The sequence below is a fragment of the Lathamus discolor genome, chromosome 1 (genome assembly GCF_037157495.1).
Source record: "Lathamus discolor isolate bLatDis1 chromosome 1, bLatDis1.hap1, whole genome shotgun sequence".
Lineage (NCBI taxonomy): Eukaryota > Metazoa > Chordata > Aves > Psittaciformes > Psittacidae > Lathamus > Lathamus discolor.
Window position 1 is genome coordinate 30,698,114 of NC_088884.1, and position 18,957 is coordinate 30,717,070.

At 41.1% G+C, this 18,957-nt stretch overlaps 1 protein-coding gene across 4 annotated transcripts in view; it reads left to right on the top strand.

Moving 5' to 3' along the window:
• Positions 1–17,913, top strand: part of SLC26A5 (solute carrier family 26 member 5) — a 37,665-nt gene extending 19,752 nt beyond the window's left edge. For 3 of the 4 annotated variants that reach the window (XM_065666494.1, XM_065666484.1, XM_065666500.1), the window contains exons 4-19: positions 570–680; positions 1,206–1,387; positions 3,052–3,216; positions 5,074–5,226; positions 6,451–6,533; positions 6,627–6,774; positions 7,938–8,051; positions 8,354–8,431; positions 9,190–9,285; positions 10,056–10,162; positions 11,527–11,596; positions 13,084–13,176; positions 14,069–14,191; positions 15,055–15,267; positions 15,504–15,558; positions 16,065–17,913. In XM_065666494.1, the coding sequence (XP_065522566.1) occupies positions 570–680; positions 1,206–1,387; positions 3,052–3,216; positions 5,074–5,226; positions 6,451–6,533; positions 6,627–6,774; positions 7,938–8,051; positions 8,354–8,431; positions 9,190–9,285; positions 10,056–10,162; positions 11,527–11,596; positions 13,084–13,176; positions 14,069–14,191; positions 15,055–15,267; positions 15,504–15,558; positions 16,065–16,198 (1,925 nt within the window). In that variant the 3' untranslated portion in view covers positions 16,199–17,913. The other variant, XM_065666510.1, reaches the window with a different exon arrangement.
• Positions 17,914–18,957: the final 1,044 nt, after the last annotated feature.

Consider the following 18,957-nt stretch of genomic DNA (forward strand, 5'->3'; position numbering starts at 1 on the left):
ACAGCTCCATCGCTGTGCTTTCATGTCCCCTTACTAATAGGACTGGTATGGATCGCAGTTCCACTGTGTGGAACTGGATAGGGCTTAATAACAAAAAGGACTTCATTACTTGTGAAGAATACCAGACTGTATAAGCTAGGTTACCATGCAGATCATGTCTGATGAGAAAAGGAGAAAAATCAAACGTGTCCCACTGGCTATGGGGTTTTGGGTGTTCCTAATGACAGTCCTTAACAGATGAAACCAAAAGCAACAGAAAGTGTTTGCTGGCTATTAAGACAGAAACCAAAGAGTGAATACACAGGTGCACAGATGTACAGACAAAAACACATGCACACACCTGCAGTGCCTATAGTTAGAGACTTCTGCCTTTCTGACTCAAATCATCAGGTTTTAGAAACTGCTGTACAGTATTACACATATTAAAGAGTATTACCTGCAAGATCTTTTGGTTTTTAAACCTGTGATATGTCACTAGATTTCCTATTAGGTGAGTTCCTAAATCCTTTTGCTTCAGATGGTTTCTTTCTGTTGTTTGCCTGACATACATATTTGTGTCTCTTTTCTAGGTTTAGCCTATGCTATGCTGGCAGCTGTTCCTCCAGTATTTGGCCTATATTCTTCATTTTATCCTGTTTTTCTATATACCATTTTTGGAACCTCCAAGCACATATCCATAGGTATATCTGTATGGATAATTGGAAGTCCATGTGTGTGTGTTTAATAAAGTTGTAAAAAAATGGAGAAATAGTGTAGTTGTTTTCCATAAATTCCAACTGAAGTGAATAGAAGAAATGCAAATGTGTCAAACATTAGCAGTACTTTTTATTGTTAATTTATCCACCCTACTTAGGAAGGAATACAAGACCATCTTTTATTGGATTAGATCTAGAAATGTGTGCTGTGAACACCAGAACTATGATTTCATTGCTGTCTGTGTGGCCAGAATGAATCTTTAATTTCCATAATAGAAACTGAGATAGAAAAAAAAATGGTGTTTACTTAGTGTAGTGTATGTTCACCATCTAACTAGCTTTAATGGTGCTGAGCACTGGAGCGGATTTGAGGACTAAAAAAATACAATATTTAGGTAGAAAACTATTATAGTTTAATTCCATATATCTCTTAATAAGAACCATCCCCAAGAAAAAGAAAAAAAATAGCCAGGATTTTAACCAATTATTTTTCTCTCCCTCTTATTTCAGGCACCTTTGCTGTGATTAGTATGATGATTGGAGGTGTTGCTCTGAGAGAAGTGCCTGATGAAGTGATTTCTATAGGCTATAATTCTACTAATGTTACAGATACCCCTGAATATTACAATGATAGGGAAGCCAAGAGGGTACAGGTAGCTGTGACTCTCGCCCTTCTTACAGGAATCATCCAGGTATGTGCTTGCAGTTTCCTGTAAGGGCAAGTTCAGGTGCTGCTGCTAGACTTGGTTGCAAGGGATGCTTGGTCATGTCGGATCCCCTGTCAATACACTTGTGCTTCAGCACTGCACTGTGTAGAATACAGGCTGTTTCATGGCAGCCACAGAACAGAAGTGGCAAGGGATACATTGAAGTCAAGTCTCTGGCATCTTGGCTTGGCTGGAAAAAAGAGACCTCCTCCCATTTATTGTTTTGTATTGTTTCTCATTCATAGAATAGTTAGGGTTGGAAAGGACCTCAAGATCATCAAGTTCCAACCCCCCTGACATGGGCAGGGACACCTCACACTAAACCATGTCACCTCAAGGCTCTGTCCAACCTTGCCCTGAACACTGCTAGGGATGGAGCATTCACAACTTCCCTGGGCAGCCCATTCCAGTGCCTCACCACCCTCACAGTAAATAATTTATTCCTTATATCCAATCTAAACTTCCCCTGTTGAAGTTTGAACCTGTTACCCCTTGTCCTGTCACTACAGTCCCTAATGAAGAGTCCATCCCCAGTATCCCTATAGCCCCCCTTCAGATACTGGAAGGCTGCTATGAGGTCTCCACACAGCCTTCTCTTCTCCAGGCTGAACAGCCCCAACTTTCTCAGCCTATCTTCATACGGGAGGTGCTCCAGTCCCCTGATCATCCTCGTGGCCCTCCTCTGGACTTGTTCCAACACTTCCATGTCCTTTTTATGTTGAGGACACCAGAACTGCACACAATACTCCAGGTGAGGTCTCACAAGAGCAGAGTAGAGGGGCAGGATTACTTCCTTCAACCTGCTGGTCACGCTCCTTTTGATGCAGCCCAGGATACGGTTGGCTTTCTGGGCTGCGAGCGCACACTGAAGCCGGCTCATGTTCATTTTCTCATTGACCAACACCCCCAAGTCCTTCTCCGCGGGGCTGCTCTGGATCTCTTCTTTGCCCAGTCTGTAGCTGTGTCTGGGATTGCTCTGATCCAGGTGTAGGACCTTGCACTTGTCATGGTTAAACTTCATAAGGTTGGCATCAGCCCACCTCACAAGCGTGTCAAGGTCCCTCTGGATGGCATCCCTTCCCTCCAGCATATCAACTGAACCACACAGCTTGGTGTCATCGGCAAACTTGCTGAGGGCGCACTCAATCCCACTGTCCATGTCACTGACAAAGATGTCAAACAAGACCTGTCCCAACACCGACCCCTGAGGGACACCACTCGTTACTGGTCTCCAGCTGGACATTGAGCCATTGACCACAACTCTTTGTGTGCAGCCATCCCGCCAGTTGTTTATCCACCAAGTGGTCCATCTATCAAATTGATGTCTCTCCAATTTAGAGACAAGGATGTCATGTGGGACAGTGTTGAACGCTTTGCACAAGTCCAAATTCAACCTGATGTTCTCTAATCTGTCCATAAATGCAAACACATACATTTATTCATATCCCACACTGCACCTGCCAGTGGCATGGAAGATTTGATAAACTGATGGCTGTTCGCTAACTGCGGCTTTAGAAAGGCCAGGTTCAGGTTTGCCTGACCTGGCTTGGGCACCAAGGGAAGAAGTGTCCTGTGGCCTGTATACTGCATAGTGCTGATGTTCAGGCTACAGTGGGAGTCAAATGGTTAATATTTCTCTTCTTCATTAGTTGTGTTTAGGTCTCCTTCGGTTTGGATTTGTAGCCATCTATTTAACGGAGCCTCTAGTACGAGGATTTACTACTGCTGCTGCGGTTCATGTCTTCACTTCCCAATTAAAGTATTTATTTGGCATTAAGACTAACCGATATAGTGGACTCCTCTCAGTTGTATATGTGAGTGACTACATTTACTAAACATGCAAATTCTGCATTGTCTGGATCTAGTACTTAAGCTTTTTCCTATTTTTATTCTTTATTGTGATTATTGTTGTTGTTATTAGCATTATTAGTATGATGGCATCAAGTAGAATAATGCTTCAGTGTTCAAAACTCTGTATAACGTCTTTAAGTGCACAGCAATATATGAACATCTTAAAGTGCTGCTTGGGTGCAACTTGATAGATCAGCATGGTCTAAGAGGGGCAGATTTTAGGATTCTGCTAAATGTAGTTTTGTAATATGAACAGATAATGTTCATTGAACCGAGTCTCTGGTACAGCATGGGAAAATGTGCTACTAAATGCTTCACTACAGACGAGACATGTTTTGCGAAGCTAGGAAATGTTACTGTCAGAACCTTGCCCAGTCTGTAGTTCATTAATTTCACACACAATTCGTGATAGGTATATTCTTCATTTCCTGTTTGTAAGCTGTTTTGTAGCGTAGTTGGACACAATGTGCTGTGTCACCATAAATGTACCTGTTCTTTATAGTGGGAAAAACTGTTTTGAAATAAGGACAGTCATTGTAAAACATTGTTACTTATTGAAAACCCTAAGCATTAAAACTGATGGAGGGATTCACTATTCAACATAGCTCATAGCCTAATCTTCCACTCTGTCCAACACATAGTGATGCTGGAAGACAGAAGGAAAACCATGCAGTGTAAAGCTATGATTTGGTTAGTATGACTTAAGTAAAACCAAAACTGCCAGTCTAGAAAGCCCCAAAATTGTTACCACAAATTCAATGCCTTGATTTTGCAGACAGGAATTCCTGAGTGGAAGAATAGGGAAAATCTCAGGTATCTGTGAAAACCCAAGCTGTTGAGTGGATTGATGGTTCAGCAATAATGAAGCTTCAGGATTTCAACCACATGGAGGCTATAGAAAATACTTCGTGGGAATCTCTCTTATGTATTTGTGCAGATAAAGCAAACATTTTGAAAACAAGGCCATGCTAATAATTAATTCCTTAATTTGCTGTTTAGTTCATTAACCCGAAAACCAGATATACTAACTGCCAAACAAATAGGAGGGAGGGTAAACATTTGAGATGTACTATTAGGACATATTGAATGTATGATGTCTTGATAATTGCTCTAACTTTCCTCCTGTCTAAAGAAAAAGGTATCTACCTTTTCTTTCAAAGACCTCTCCAGAGGTCATTTACTTTTTATTTATTTTAAATGCAGTGGAAGAAGGAGAAGTAATTGGTAGAGGAAACATCTACCCTCTAGCAAGTTCTGTGTTCCAGCAAGATTTCTTTCCTAATACCTTTTTAATAGTGTTTTCAACTAAACCATATTTGGCATAATGGCCAGGTCAGCAGTGGTGCAAAATCACTCTTATTTAATCATACTGCTATGGTAACCTAAATGGTTTTATCAGCAGCGTCATCATTTTAGAATGCTTTATGCGGCTTTAAGTAGATGTGACTTGCTAAGGAATGCTAGAAGGTATTAGAAGAAGTTTGCATTTATTGCTTTCAAGCAGCTGCCAAGATGAAGTACATGTGAAAATGTTGAGGGCAAAAGATGTGGTTTAGTTTAGACTTCTATGATAGTCTTTTCTCCAAATTTTTTGCCCCATTTGAGGAAGACAGATACTGTAAATAACAAGTACATTTCCCTCACTGCAATACTCTGAACTTCTGGGTTTTGAGGGAACAGTGGGGATTTTGGTGAGGCACTGATTCATGTAGTAATAAATAAAGAATATAACAACAGTGTATAACTTGTTCTTCTGTGACAAATCTCCATAAAGATTATATTATCTTAGGAATAATTATGATACTTCTGTTTTGTTGCAGAGCATAGCTGCTGTGCTTTCAAATATAACAATGACCAACATAGCTACATTGGTTATTGGATTAACATGCATTGTTCTACTGTTCATTGGCAAGGAAATCAATCTCCGGTTTAAAAAGCAGCTCCCAATTCCTATTCCTATGGAGATCATTGTGGTAAGGGCATTGTGAAATTCTATAGCTAAATTTTATAACTAACCTAAAGCTGTAGAAACTATTTCATTTTCTATCAAGTCTATTGAGCTTTAGAGTAACTTCTGTTGAACATCAGTAATTTGAGGCTTGATCCAGTTGAAGGTTTGGATACTCATAAAGTTATGGACCGATGTGCCCAAATTTTAGGCGTAAAGTCCCAAAGAGAAACTGAAAACTTAGACAAACACCCACCATCCCCGATGGCAACAGATAGGTAGAGATTTGTTGTAAAACCCACTCTGTTCTGGAGTTTGGGCACCTGAATGATTCTCTGAGGGACATGCCTTTGAATGACATTTATCACTTGGAATCCAAGAGCTCAGAACCGCCTCCTGGAGGAAGGTGCTTACAGATGCCTGTTTTAGAGGTTCCACAGGGCTTGCTGGCTTTTTAAAATGCAGTGGTAGAAAGAAAAGCTAGAACCAACTGGACTTGCTACTTAAGCTTCCTTTTCTGTTTCTGAGACTGATAACTGACTGCAGCATTGGTTCTGTTTTGAATGACAACTCCAAAATACGTGGATAAAGCAGACCAGCTTAATACACACAAACCTCACAACCCAGGTAACCTTCCACCTTTAAAAGTGGTTGGATTTAAAAATGAGTTCTTGGGTAACTAGAGCTCTCAAACCACCCTGCACAAAGTCAGAGCCAAGAAAGGGAATAACTGAAGGTAAGGGCACAATCTAGCCAGAAGGAACAAAGAAAAGGGATGCTGTTGAGAGAAGGTGCAGGTGGTGTAGCAGGGTATTGTTTGATAAGGCACTAGCAAAGCAATCACTGGTGCTGCACTGGTTCTGTTCACAGATAGCATGCTGGTTATGCACATGAAAATATGGCAGTGCAGATGTCCTTGGCTTGTCCTTGCATTCAGTTTCCAATACACTATTCTGCCTGAGCTTGGCTTGGGCAAAGGGAATTTGAGTGATTCAGATCATACCATAGCATGTTCCATTTAGCTGTTTCCAAGAAAACTTCATAAAACCAGTGAGGGTTGAACATGATGGAGGGAAACTCATACTTTCTCCTTTTTATCTACTTCTTTACCCCCTCAATCTTAGGAAACTGATTGACAAATAAATGTAAATCCTTGTGTGTATTATTCATAATCAGCTAGCTGTTATTAGTTCTTCAGGTTGCTTTTTCTCTTTCTAGCTGATGTTTACAAATGTGTTTGGATTTTTAGGTAATCATTGGCACAGGAGTTTCAGCTGGAATGAATCTGAATGAGTCATACAAAGTGGATGTTGTTGGGAATATTCCTCAAGGGTAGGAATTATATATACTTATTGAAACTGTACCTTTTCTGTATGGCATGTGGCTTTTCTTATACTAATTTGTAAATATTATTTCATCTCCAAGGTTACGTCCACCAGCAGTTCCCGAGATTCAGCTCATCCCAGCAATATTTGTGGATGCAATAGCAATAGCAATAGTTGGATTTTCAATGGCTGTATCAATGGCCAAAATCTTTGCCCTTAAACATGGCTACACCATTAATGGTAATCAGGTAAAGTACTGAAATTGCTTTGTTGGAAATTCTCAGAAACACCTTTATTATGTTGTTAAAATAGAATGGGATATTGGACAGCATGTGTGAGCTGTCCCTGCCCATGGCAGGGGGGTTGGAACTAAATGATCTTAAGGTCCCTTCCAACCCTAACTATTCTATGATTCTGTGAAAAGTAAGTTTTTCGTTCATAGTGGAATCAGATCAGATTTTTGACAGCCTACACATTTAAATGCCAGGAATTAAGTTCTTCTTCTGGCTGTGTTTTGATAACCAGTTTCACTTTTAGCTTCATTTTGGGAAACTTGCTTCTGTTAGACTTGGACATATGCATGGTTGTTCATTGTAGATCTTTTCCTCAGTGCCACACGCTACTTCAGCTGGATCTTAAACCACAGAACTCCTTGTCACAGGATGCAGTGCATGCTGAGTGTTTAAGCAAACCAAAAAAGGACTGTACAAATGCAAAGAGAAAAACCCATTGAGAATTACTGATAACCTGTAGCTCAGATCACCTCAGTTACAAATAGCAGGATGCAGAGTAATCTGGGGAGGCCTCACTGCAAGCAAATACTTTCTTACGAATCAGAAACAGTACTGAGGTAGATGGAGCTCTGATGTCGCTCACAATAACAGTTTTCGTGAGGGATCTTCTTGATGAAGCAATGGACACACATTGGTTTTGTCATGTACAGCAGTGGATTTTATCACCCATGGAAACACAGCCAACGCTGCTCTTGGTTCTAATAGTACTAACCAGATAGTTTAGGGTGGGAAGCAAAGAATAGTGTTTGTATGGGAAACCATATTCCATGTATATTCAGGGTTGAAATTCAAGTTATCTCAAAGTTGAAGAAATCCTTAAAACAAGCAATGCTGTCATTCATTTTAGTTTTCAGTCTGACTCACTACCATAACATTAAAGGATGGCAAATGTCTCCGGCACTTCATCAGACACTTTATTTAACAGATGATTTAACATGTATCAGCTGGCAATTGCATGAGAACCACAAGTATAAGCAAAATAAGGTTGCTTATTCTCTGCAATAAGATTGCTCAAACGCACTATAAATAAGATGTTGTTATTAATATGTATGGGTAGCTCTAGCTTTGTACAGTTGCTCGGTGTAACTGATTTTGTTTCACTTTATTGTTTAACACAGGAACTTATTGCCTTGGGAATATGCAACTCTGTGGGGTCATTTTTCCAAAGCTTTTCAGTCACTTGCTCGATGTCTCGGAGTCTTGTTCAGGAAAGCACTGGTGGGAAAACACAGGTATGTAAACCCAAATTTTGAGCCAAACCCAGTTTGCTTTTCGAAGCTCCAAAGCTAACAACTGAAGCTTCACTAGACTGCCAGATTTCTCTGCCTGGGCCAGAAGGAATAACTGGAGTTTCCCGTGTTTCAAATTTGGTCCAGGAGAGAAAGCCACACAACAACCAGAATGGGTGAACTGAGTGGGAGGGATCAAAAGTCATTTGAACAACCAGCATTGTGGAAAGCATGAGAGGGGTAAACTAATCAGTAATACTGCCCTTTTGGGGCACTTGAAGTAATTTCTGTCTTCTTTTGTTCAGATTGCAGGCACTCTCTCCTCAATTATGGTTCTGCTGGTAATTGTAGCTGTTGGATACCTCTTTGAACCACTTCCGCAGGTAAGGGAGTTTTGCCTGTTAGGCATTGCATTGTCAGTGGACAGAGGCCAGTGAATATTGCCTAAAACAGAGGTTGTGGGATGATCAGTAAGCAACACAGTCAGGGCTTGTCCAGAAACCTTTAAATTTTGTATGCATTTTTGCTGTAATTAGACTAGAAATTAATAATATTTTGGAGGATCCAGCATGCTTTTTGTTGATGTTTATAATATTGGATATTCTGGGCTCTGTCCTTAGAACATAAAAATGATACCTTCAAGCAATTCCCCTTCAGAATCATTTAGGTTGAAAAAGACCTTTAAGATCATCAAGTGCAACCATAAAACTAGCACTGCCAAGTCCACCAGTAAACCTCGTCCCTAAGTGCCACGTCTACACATCTGATTTAAATACCTCCAGGGATGGTGGCTCAACCACTTCCCTTGGCAGCCTGTGCCAGTGCTTGACAACCCTTGTAGTAAAGTTATTTTTCCTCATATCCAATCTAAACCTCTCCTGGTGCAACTGGAGACCATTTCCTCTCATTCTATCACTTGTTGCCTGGGAGAAGAGACTGACCCCCACCTCACTACAACCTCCTTTCAGGCAGTTGTAGAGAGCGATAAGGTCCACCCTGAGCCTTCTTTTCTCCAGGCTAAACAGACCCAGTTCCTTCTGTCACATAGCACAGAAATACAGCTATTTGTGATGCTCTTAAGTTCTTACTTGGCATTGGGTTTATTTTGCTTCTGAAAATTGCATTTGTGCAATATTCTTAGACAGTGCTAGCTGCAATTGTCATGGTGAACCTGAAAGGAATGTTTAAACAGTTTGGAGATGTCGCACACTTCTGGAGAACCAGTAGGATTGAGCTGGTGAGTAATACGCAGCTCAGTGCATGTATTTTACTGTATTAAATTTGTTGCTCCTCTTCTTCCTGACCCCCAAACAAGTTAGAAACTTATGAAGGAGTTACAAATTGGTGTTGCATTGCAGATGAGCATAAAACATGGAGCTGTAAGTACTCCAGGAGAGTGATCTGTTGCAGACAAGAATGTTTTTGTTGTTTTTCAGCAACCTTTAACTCAGGTCAGAGTAGTTTGGTTGCAGTAAAAGCAAAGCATTTGCAGTGTTGCTATAGGAACTGCACTGAAGGCTGTGGGAATGTCTGGGAATAATTTGAAAAATAGAGCAACAAAGAAAACTGGTTGAAGGTATTTGCCATCCACCAAAAACCTGGCTGGGGTGGGCCAGAACTGAGAGTGTATCAGAGGGAACATTTCAGTGGCATTTTTCTCCTGGATTAGCTGGCTGAAGGAAGTTAGGTGAGTGCTACTTGCAGGCCTTGAATATGTTTTTTTAATCCTAAAGTATGTGGAGTCTGATGGTAACGCAGGATTCCTTGGAGAACAGGATTTAAAGCATTAATTAATATGTGACAGTTTGTCAGATGTTATGTTAGTGTGCCTTGAGCTTTTACCCCTTCTGAAAGGTTAAGGTAATTACAGTCTGCTATCATGATGGATTACATTTTAGTGTGTTCCTGAACAGAATTGATACATAGGTTTTGAGGTTGAATTATGCTGTTGGTTTTGCTGTTAACAGAAAAGGACATATAATAATTCAGACCTTTTCTTTGTTTTAGGCCATCTGGGTGGTAGCTTTCCTGGCTTCTCTTTTCCTGGGACTAGACTATGGTTTGCTTACTGCAGTAGCGTTTGCGATGATAACCATTATTTACAGAACACAAAGGTCAGATTTCTTCTTTATCAAAATTAGTGTTTGCTGATCTCCTGTGTGGTTTCGTTTGTTTAAGGGGTGCAAATCAACAGAAGACCATTCCACCCCCTTCAACTGTATACAGTATAGAATCTGCTCCTAATATAGGTCATGCTCTTGTGGCCCTGATCCAGGGTTCACATTTTATTTTCCGAGAACAACATTTCTAGAGGATGTGAACTTGCAGTTCCAATAACAAACATAAGAATTCGATTTCTTTTATTTATTAATCATCTTGTTTACTTGTTTTTAATGCCTAGAGTTTAGAACTTTGAATCTGCTCGATTCCAGTTTCAGTAAATGATTACATTTCTGTGCACTAATTGCCAAGGTCAATCAGAAGTTGTGTCGGGTTATCACTAGATGAATGTTTAGGTATTTTATAAGAAAGTTCTAATTTATCAAAAAATTGTGCCTGCCCTTTAGTTTTTCACATCGTTTCTCTTCTTTCCACATTCCAAGTGACAGAAGTTTTCTGTGAAGCTTTCTGGGTCTAGAGTGAAATGATTTATTTCCTGTTAGGGTGGTGAAGCACTGGAATGGGTTGCCCAGGGAGGTTGTGAGTGCTCCATCCCTGGCAGTGTTCAAAGCCAGGTTGGATGAAGCCTTGTGTGGGATGGTTTAGTGTGAGGTGTCCCTGCCCATGGCAGGGGGGTTGGAACTAGATGATCTTGAGGTCCTTTCCAACCCTAACTATTCTATGATTCTATGATTTGTGGATAGGACTGTCATGTGAGGCTTCTTTTCTTTTTTTTGTATAAAAGTCCTGGTTTCAGTCTGCGTTGGAATGGAAGCAAATTCTAAGATTTCCTCTGCATAAATAAGTGTATTTTTCTGTCATCTCTATACATTTTTGTTCTTGCAAACAGAACAATAATGTACTTTGCCATCACATTGCTTGTAAGTTGGGAATATTCATGTGCTCAGGAATTGTCCTTGGGAGCAGAGTGGCTCTTCGACGTTGCAGCATGTTTCCTACCAGCATGAGTTTCCATTTTCGCAAGGTAGTCAGTGTAGTTGCACCAGTTATTGCCAAACAGAGCTTGCCCTGAACCTTCGCATGCTTTGCCCCATGCTTTTCAGAACATGACAGCATTATAGTGCAAAGTTTATAAATTGGCTTTGCACTGGCAGAGGCAAACTTGTCTGGTCACCAAATGGTCCCCTTATTGTATTCCTGCCATAAAACTGCCTACTGTGTTTAACCACGTTTAGATAAGCCTGTACCAGACAGGCACTGCAGAATGACTATTAAAGTAAGTTTCAATCTGTATCAAACATTCACTTTTCCAGTTTGTAAGTGTATTACTGAAACATTTGCTTCCATTTCTTTCTAGTCCTCAGTACAGAATCCTTGGTCAGATTCCTGACACTGACATCTACTGTAATGTGGAAGAATATGAAGAGGTAGGAGTGCATTCTTCTGCATTGAAGAGTTTTATGTAGTAGAGCAAAGATGACTGTGGCAATTTGCTGCTTAGCCCTACCATACTGCACGTACATTGCTGCCTGCCTAGCATTCACCTCTGTTGAAGGAAAAGAAAATAAACTTTATTTTAGTAGTAAAAGGTATTTTGTTCAAAATGCTAGGCTTTGGTACTGCATGTATGTTTAACCAGTAACCTTTATACTACTTCCATTGTTCTATCATGTACAAAATAGTCAGGTTTGTAGGAATACCACTGCTAAACCTTCTATGTACACGAGTACATACAAGGCTATCTTCTTTACTTGTGTTACAGTATTGCATGAAATCCATGGAACCCAGGATCCAAACTGATATGTTCTTCAGAATTCCACCAACTGTTCAAAACAGCATCTGTCTGCCTCCACCCATCTCCTGCTCATTAAATGTAGATGATTAATGGCACAATTGCTTGCCATGCACTTAGTTTCTTATAAATGCTATTTTGTTCAAGTAAAAGTTGGCGAAAGCAGTACATTTTGTCAATATAATGGATATAAACGCACTGTATTTATTCACAAATAGAAACTACAATTTTCTGCACTCTGCTGTGTTCTCAAAGGTGTGGTTATTAAGGCTACAGCTCCCTTTACTAGTAAAAGCTTAGTAAAGTCTAGGCTTTTAAAAACCTAGACTACAAAAGTCTAGGTTTTTAAATCTATAAAAACCTATGTGAAAAGATGATGCTGTAATCTGAAAATATTCTCACTAGCAGTTTTGCTTTGAATAAGGTACAAAGCAGAATTATATGTGGGCATATTTGCAGCTGTACGCAGAGGAGACTCCATTTTTGTGATGCTGACTGCAGTCAGCATTTCCTTCTCCTGTATAAAGACAAATTGGCAGCATATGGCAGGTTGGATCACTGCTGCTGGCCAGGTCATTTGCATGTAACATGCCAAGAGTGCAGCCTGTTTAAGGATGACTTCATTTAAAGCAGAGGAAAGAAGTGATATTGAGACCTATCTATCTGAAGGCCTGTTTAAAACCAAAGATTTGAAAGGGTCTGGTTTTGGTAACTGAAGAGATGAGAAAGAGGGAAAAAGAGTAATAGGTCATTATGTTTGTAGAAAGGGAGGCTGAAAGGAAGTATTCCTAGATTTCCTCATGGTAATCCACCTGCAGATAGCAACATCAGAGAACTGCAAATATTAAATTCCTTTTTATGACTGTACATTTTGTTGTTATAAAGAAGGAGAAATGTTTCATGGCATTGACTGTGTGCGGTATTACACCAGGAAGGGGAGAGGCTCTGATCTGATCAGCTTTGCTCACAGCAGAGTCAACCTTCTTTATTTGACACATGCCAATAGCCATTCAGGGTTGGCTGTTGTGTTGCTGCATATTCATGTGTCTTGTGATCACACAGGTGCTTTTCTTCTAGTGCAGACAATACTTAACTATGCACATCCAATATTCTTTTCCTTAGGTAAAAGAATATCCTGGAATAAAAATATTTCAAGCTAATGCATCACTTTATTTTGCCAATAGTGAGTCATATACAAGTGCACTGAAGAAAAAGGTGAGTAAAGCAAATTCTTTGATGTCCATGTCTTGAAAATTCAAACTGGTTTCTGGAACATCTTTCAGCCTGTGGCCCCTGGTGATCAGTAAGACATGAGAAGGTGGCCCTCCAGCCAACTGCTCACCATTTTAGGGAGTAACAATGTGGTGGGAGGGAATAAACTGGTAAAGCGTAAGTTAATACTGACTGCTTGTGAATGAAGAGTGTGGTGGTTGCAGAGCACAAACTGGTCAAAGACGCCTTTTTTTTCAGAGGAAAATAGTATTTGCTGAACTGAAAACAAAATGTCTGGAAGTAAAAGCTTCCTTCTTGGGTGATAAATTTTATTGGAGTGTGAGACTGTGGAATATTGTGGGCATTTAATGCCTCTCATGAGGAACAAATGACCTGCATACAGAGTATGCCTCGCCTGCTGTCTAACTGGTGTTTGACCGGGTGGGAGTGGCAATAACAGCACTAGCTGAGGGCAGAACTGCCTGGCCTGGCACCAACTGCACCTGTACTAACTTCTGAACAATTTTTCTGTAGCTCCTACAGTGAGTCATGTAAACCAGGTGGGTGGTACTTACCTTCACAAAGCAAGAGTGATTGATGGCCAGGTGCACTTCTCTCCTCTTTGCTCTCTCCACTCAAATCAGCCTTCATTGAAACATGGCACTTTTTGATTTAAAGAAAAGAATGTGATGCATCTCTTCTTCATCTTGTTAACACAGCACTTGCCAAGATTATTCCTTCTTACTTGATACCCTTCTCACCCCCACCAAGAGAGGCTGAACAATGCAGGCTTGTGTTTTAAATTCATGACAGTGATTCATTCAGGGCTAACCTGTGCTGCAGTGTTATCCTAACAAGCTGAATCTCTTCTGATTGCGCCTTCTTTTCATGACAGACTGGAGTGGACCCTTCTGCAATATTAGCAGCAAGGAAAAAAGCCCGGAAGAGGCATGCCAGGGAACTCAAGGCAGCAAATAAACTCAAAAAGAAAGCTGTACTGAAATTGGTCAAGTCTTCGGTAAATATTTAGCTCTGCTTTATCAGCTATTGTGCTGTTTTGTGGTGTTGCTGTTCTTGTATAAACAAGGTGCAGAGTGCTGCTGAGGTAGGAAGGCTTCAGGAGCAAGCACTTTGCTGTTCCCTCAGCAGCCTGTCCACACTGCATGAGGATCAGGGGTTCATGGCTGGACTAGATTGTGTTGAACCTTGATTACAGGCAGGTAGAATATAGCAGAGCCTTTCCATACAGTCAGACTGTCTCATAAGTGGTGTCAGCAGAAATTGGCATGACCCTGCCTCTGTCCCTCCCCATACACTTGGAATAATCATGCAGAAATAAATTAATTAAAATTAGCAGCCCCTGTAATAAAAAAGTGCCATTAGCACTGCTGATCCTGGTGTGGTTAAGTGAGGCAGGTACATTGAGAAGGGCTGTTTGAAACGTGCTTGTACTGTTGTGCATGTTTAAATTCACCCCGATGGTGGGAGCTTTATACCATTTTATTTTTACTAAAAGCCTAACTTAAGAGCCCAGTTGCTGTTGCTTCTTTTGAATATATAGGCCTTGACAGGATCAGCAGGGATAAGGCATGGAAATGGAGTAAGAACGTATGAGCAGGTGTCAGTGTTTGAAGGAAATGGGTAATTCCCTCCTAAGATAACAGCTTTAAGCTCTTTAAGTGATTGTACAAATGCTGGGCATCAGAGAATGAACCTTGATATATGTGAGATACGGAAGTATGCATGCATGTACAGCCAGTGCCTGTCACAGTTAGGAGCTATACGCCATTTAAAGGCGGAAGCAACAGACTATGGGGAGGAAGAGGATCTACGCTGAACAAGCATTGGCTGTCATTAAACATTATTTATCTTCTCTCCCAGACTAACGATGTGGAAGCAAATGTAAAACATGAGATAGCAAATGATGAATTACCTGTAAATGGAAAATTTGCATCTGCAGATGTTAGCGTACAAGACACATCTCCTGATGAACATGAACATTTTGTGGAGCCCAAAGCAAACATCCACTCTTTAATTCTGGATTTCGCCCCGGTGAACTTTGTGGATTCAGTTGGAGCAAAAACACTAAAATCAGTAAGTAGGGCTTTTTTTCCCAGAAAACCCCAGAGAAAACTTGTGAGACATAAATGCCAGCTCAAACAGTCCCGTATCTCACCTAATCATGGATTTAATTCTGTAGCTCTGTAAGTTCTAGCTGAATTCTGGGGAATGTGAACTGTGCAGCTTCACAGTAATAGGCTTACATCTCCCAGAACGGCAGTGCGTACAGTGATATACCTGTGTTTAACTTCAGTTTAACTCTGTTGCAGATTATAAAAGAATACAAAGAAGTTGGTGTCTGTGTCTGTATTGCCAGCTGCAGTGGTGAGTTGGGGGTTTGTGACCTTTATGGGGGACAGTGTATTTCCTTTCTTTCCCTCTGGTCCCGTATTTTCTGCTGCCACGTGCCTCAGTAGTATCAGCACATCACATCTGAGGAAAAGCAAGCCCATATGCATTAAAACTTTCACTTTAGTGAAAGTAGGGCACAGTTCTATCAGGACTGGATCCTGCGTCCATTTATTCCAGCTGGCAAATTGTAAATGCCACACCAAACTTTGTATCTTGGAACTGTTGTATGAATGTAATGAGGGGGAAAGTCTGCAATGTTCCAAGTTTCTGATAGTTTGAATTGTATCACCTTCGGCCAAGAACAGGCCTCTCTGTATGTCTGGATAAGTGAATTACCTGTTTGGAGTAGAAGTAGCATGTGATCCACCTGGCTATTTTCAATGTTTTAAGTAATAACAAGTCAGAGAACAAGGTGTTGTCTTCTTGCATCTTTGTACTTCATTTTACACACTGATGCCATGTTTGGTTTCTGTTTTTAGGCCCTGTTATGAATGAGCTGACAAGACTGAATTTTTTTGATAACACTGTAACGAGAGAGTTGCTGTTTCACAGTATTCACGATGCTGTCCTGGCTTGCCAAGTGAAAGACAGGTCTGCTTCGCAAGCTGACTGACCTCTGCAGAGTGGCATGGAGCAGGACTGAAGCCAGATATATGCTGATGGAGACACTTTTTGAATATTTAATTTGCACAAAAGGTTTAAAGAGAGACTGAGGCTGTTTGTATCTACGGGTATAGAGTGGTGCTTATTTTCTGTAGGAAAAGTGGATAAGGAAGTGGAAGCCTTCATGCTCTTGATTTTATTCCTTCAATCAGGGTATAGCCTTCCAACAGCATACAAGCACCAAATTATGCAAGACAAGAAAATTCAGTGTGTTCTGCTACAATCAGGATCTGACAGATACGGTGACATTCTGATTCCTGTTGGGAAAATGGGCACTTTAACTCACTACAAGGTGGCATCTTGCAGGAAGTAACTGTTCTGCAACTACAATGCACTGTCCCAGTGTCTTTAAATAACTTTCTTAAGCTGACTTTTAAAGCCTGATGTCAACATCTGCATAGAACAGTCATACAAAGTCATACAAATAACAACAGTCTGCCAGCCGGATTAATGAATTTACACTGGTGGCATTTAGCTGCTGCTCTTTCTAAACCTGGATGGTACAGTTGGTTTGGGTTTTTTAGGTATCTAATCTGTCTCACCTAAACTCTTCACTGCCTGACTGTTTTCACTCTAAGTGAGCTTCAAATAGAAATTCATATTTGAATTACATTATCAGTACAGTACTTTCACTGCCAAAACCCAGTTATGCTTTGTAGAAAAGACTACGCTTGATTTTGAGCTAAAATTAGTTTAGCTTCAAAGTTTGAAGACAAAACTGGTTGAAGGCAGGAGTGAAGCTTATTAAAATTACACTGAGAACTGACGCCTGATTTGCAGTCTCTTAAGCTGGAATAAAAATGCAGACAAGGTCTAAAGTCTCAGTGGTCCCCCCCACAAAAAGATAAGTATGTTTGTGTTGCCTGAGACATCTTCCTGCCAGCAGCGCTGCTTCTGTCTCAGCTTTTAAGTACTTTGAGAAACAGATTTCAATTGAACTCAAAAATGTTACATTTGGGGTTTTTAAAAGGAACAGTAGTGTGGGTTTTCTTCTGCTGTCTGCACAGCCCAGCTGCTGTGGTACTGCTTAACTTCAGGTGTGAGATGAAAGCCATGGAAATACAATTCAAGCAAAAGAAAGAAAGAAGTCTTCAATGCTTCTATTCCCTTAACAGCAATCACTGTGAATCTGAGCATGGGTAGGAACCTCAAGGTGTTTCTCTCCAGGTTATTTCAACAGCACAGGGGAAGTGGAGCATCAGTGACATTTCCGTTAGCACCCCCAAATCAAAGGTCCTGTGCATAAGGGAATTCAAATGTCTTTTGAATGCAGATCTTACTTAACACTTTCAGTTTGCTTCAAGCTCTGTTGCGATTAGGGCTTGCTTCAGGTAAACCAGGTTTCCCAAGAACTGGGGGCAGTCAGGGAAGATGTTTTATTTCCTCAGACTCCCTGCCAATAGGGATAGGAAGCTTTCTGCATCAGAAATTACTGCTTAGCTGGAGTTCAAAGGAAGAATTCAATGCATGTTAACACATCAGGTGTGCTTATTTAAACAACTTTTGGTGCATTTTATAATGTTAACTAGTTTAACAAGCCTTTGTACCTACATACAGTATATTTTTCTACTTTCAGCTTGTTGCAGCTTCAGTTTTTAACTATGTAGTCTCTTCATGTCAAAATCGTGTCAACTTCCAAAATAAAGTGATTATGACTTGCCAATATATTCTGCTTTGTCTTGGCAAGACTGTCTGTGGGACAAGCCAAGGTCCCTGGAGGTGTGTGTCTGGCTCAGGTTCCTGCTCCTCACCTTCTTTGCTCCCCCACCAAAGGAAGCCCTGTCCATGCCAGGCCTTACAGTGGTACAAGGTACAACTGATGCTACATTTCCCACCCTTGTAACAGCAGCAGCCCTTCCTGGGAATTGCTAAAATGCTGGACTGGAAACCTTTGGCCAAGGAAGTCCTAAATCCCAGGCTGGGTGGTGCTGGAACTCTGCAACCGGCTTCTGGGTACTGCCTCCTCCTGTGCTTTGCTGCCACCAGCTGAAGCGCTGCTTCCCCCTTGCCAGCCAGTTATCTACTGCAAAGTGAACCGACTTCCTCTTTCGCATACTGACTAACAGATTGCTATCTAAATCCTACCTGAGGCTTGTCAGTGCTGGATTAAACACAGCCCCATCCTGTAAACTCTGAACAGGATTCATCTTCTTCCCTCCGGTTTGTCTGCATTGACTGGCTGTGGTGATGCATCTCCCCAACTCTGCCCAGGGCTGCTCTGCCATCTCAGGAATCCTTGTCAGGCCTTGGCCTTTCTTAAATGACTTGGGCAGTGAAGTGTCCCTTGGCTGCACCAGGCACTTTTGCATGGTTAAGGAGGGAGCAGTACTGACCAGAGCAGGGACTCCTGCTGCCTGGCTAAGGAATAATCAGTCATCCCCCTACAGCCTTGGAAGATTCCTCCCCTTGGTCGTAGCCTGACTAGAATGGTACGCTGTTACTGGAACTGGTAATTACCAACTCGGGTTGTGGCCAGGATGGAAATTTACTAATGATTAAAGTCAATCATTTTGTGACCCAATAAACAGTTGTCTTAAGTGAGGCCATTTGAGCTCTCCTGGACCACAGCAGGCTGTGACCAGCATCTCCCTCTGAGTGGGATGTCTCAGAGCTCATGAACTCAAGTTTGTGAAGTTCAGAGGACTGTCACCAAGAGCTGCAGAAGTAAAAAGTAACACTGAATTTCAAGTACTGCTCTTGGTAAACAGA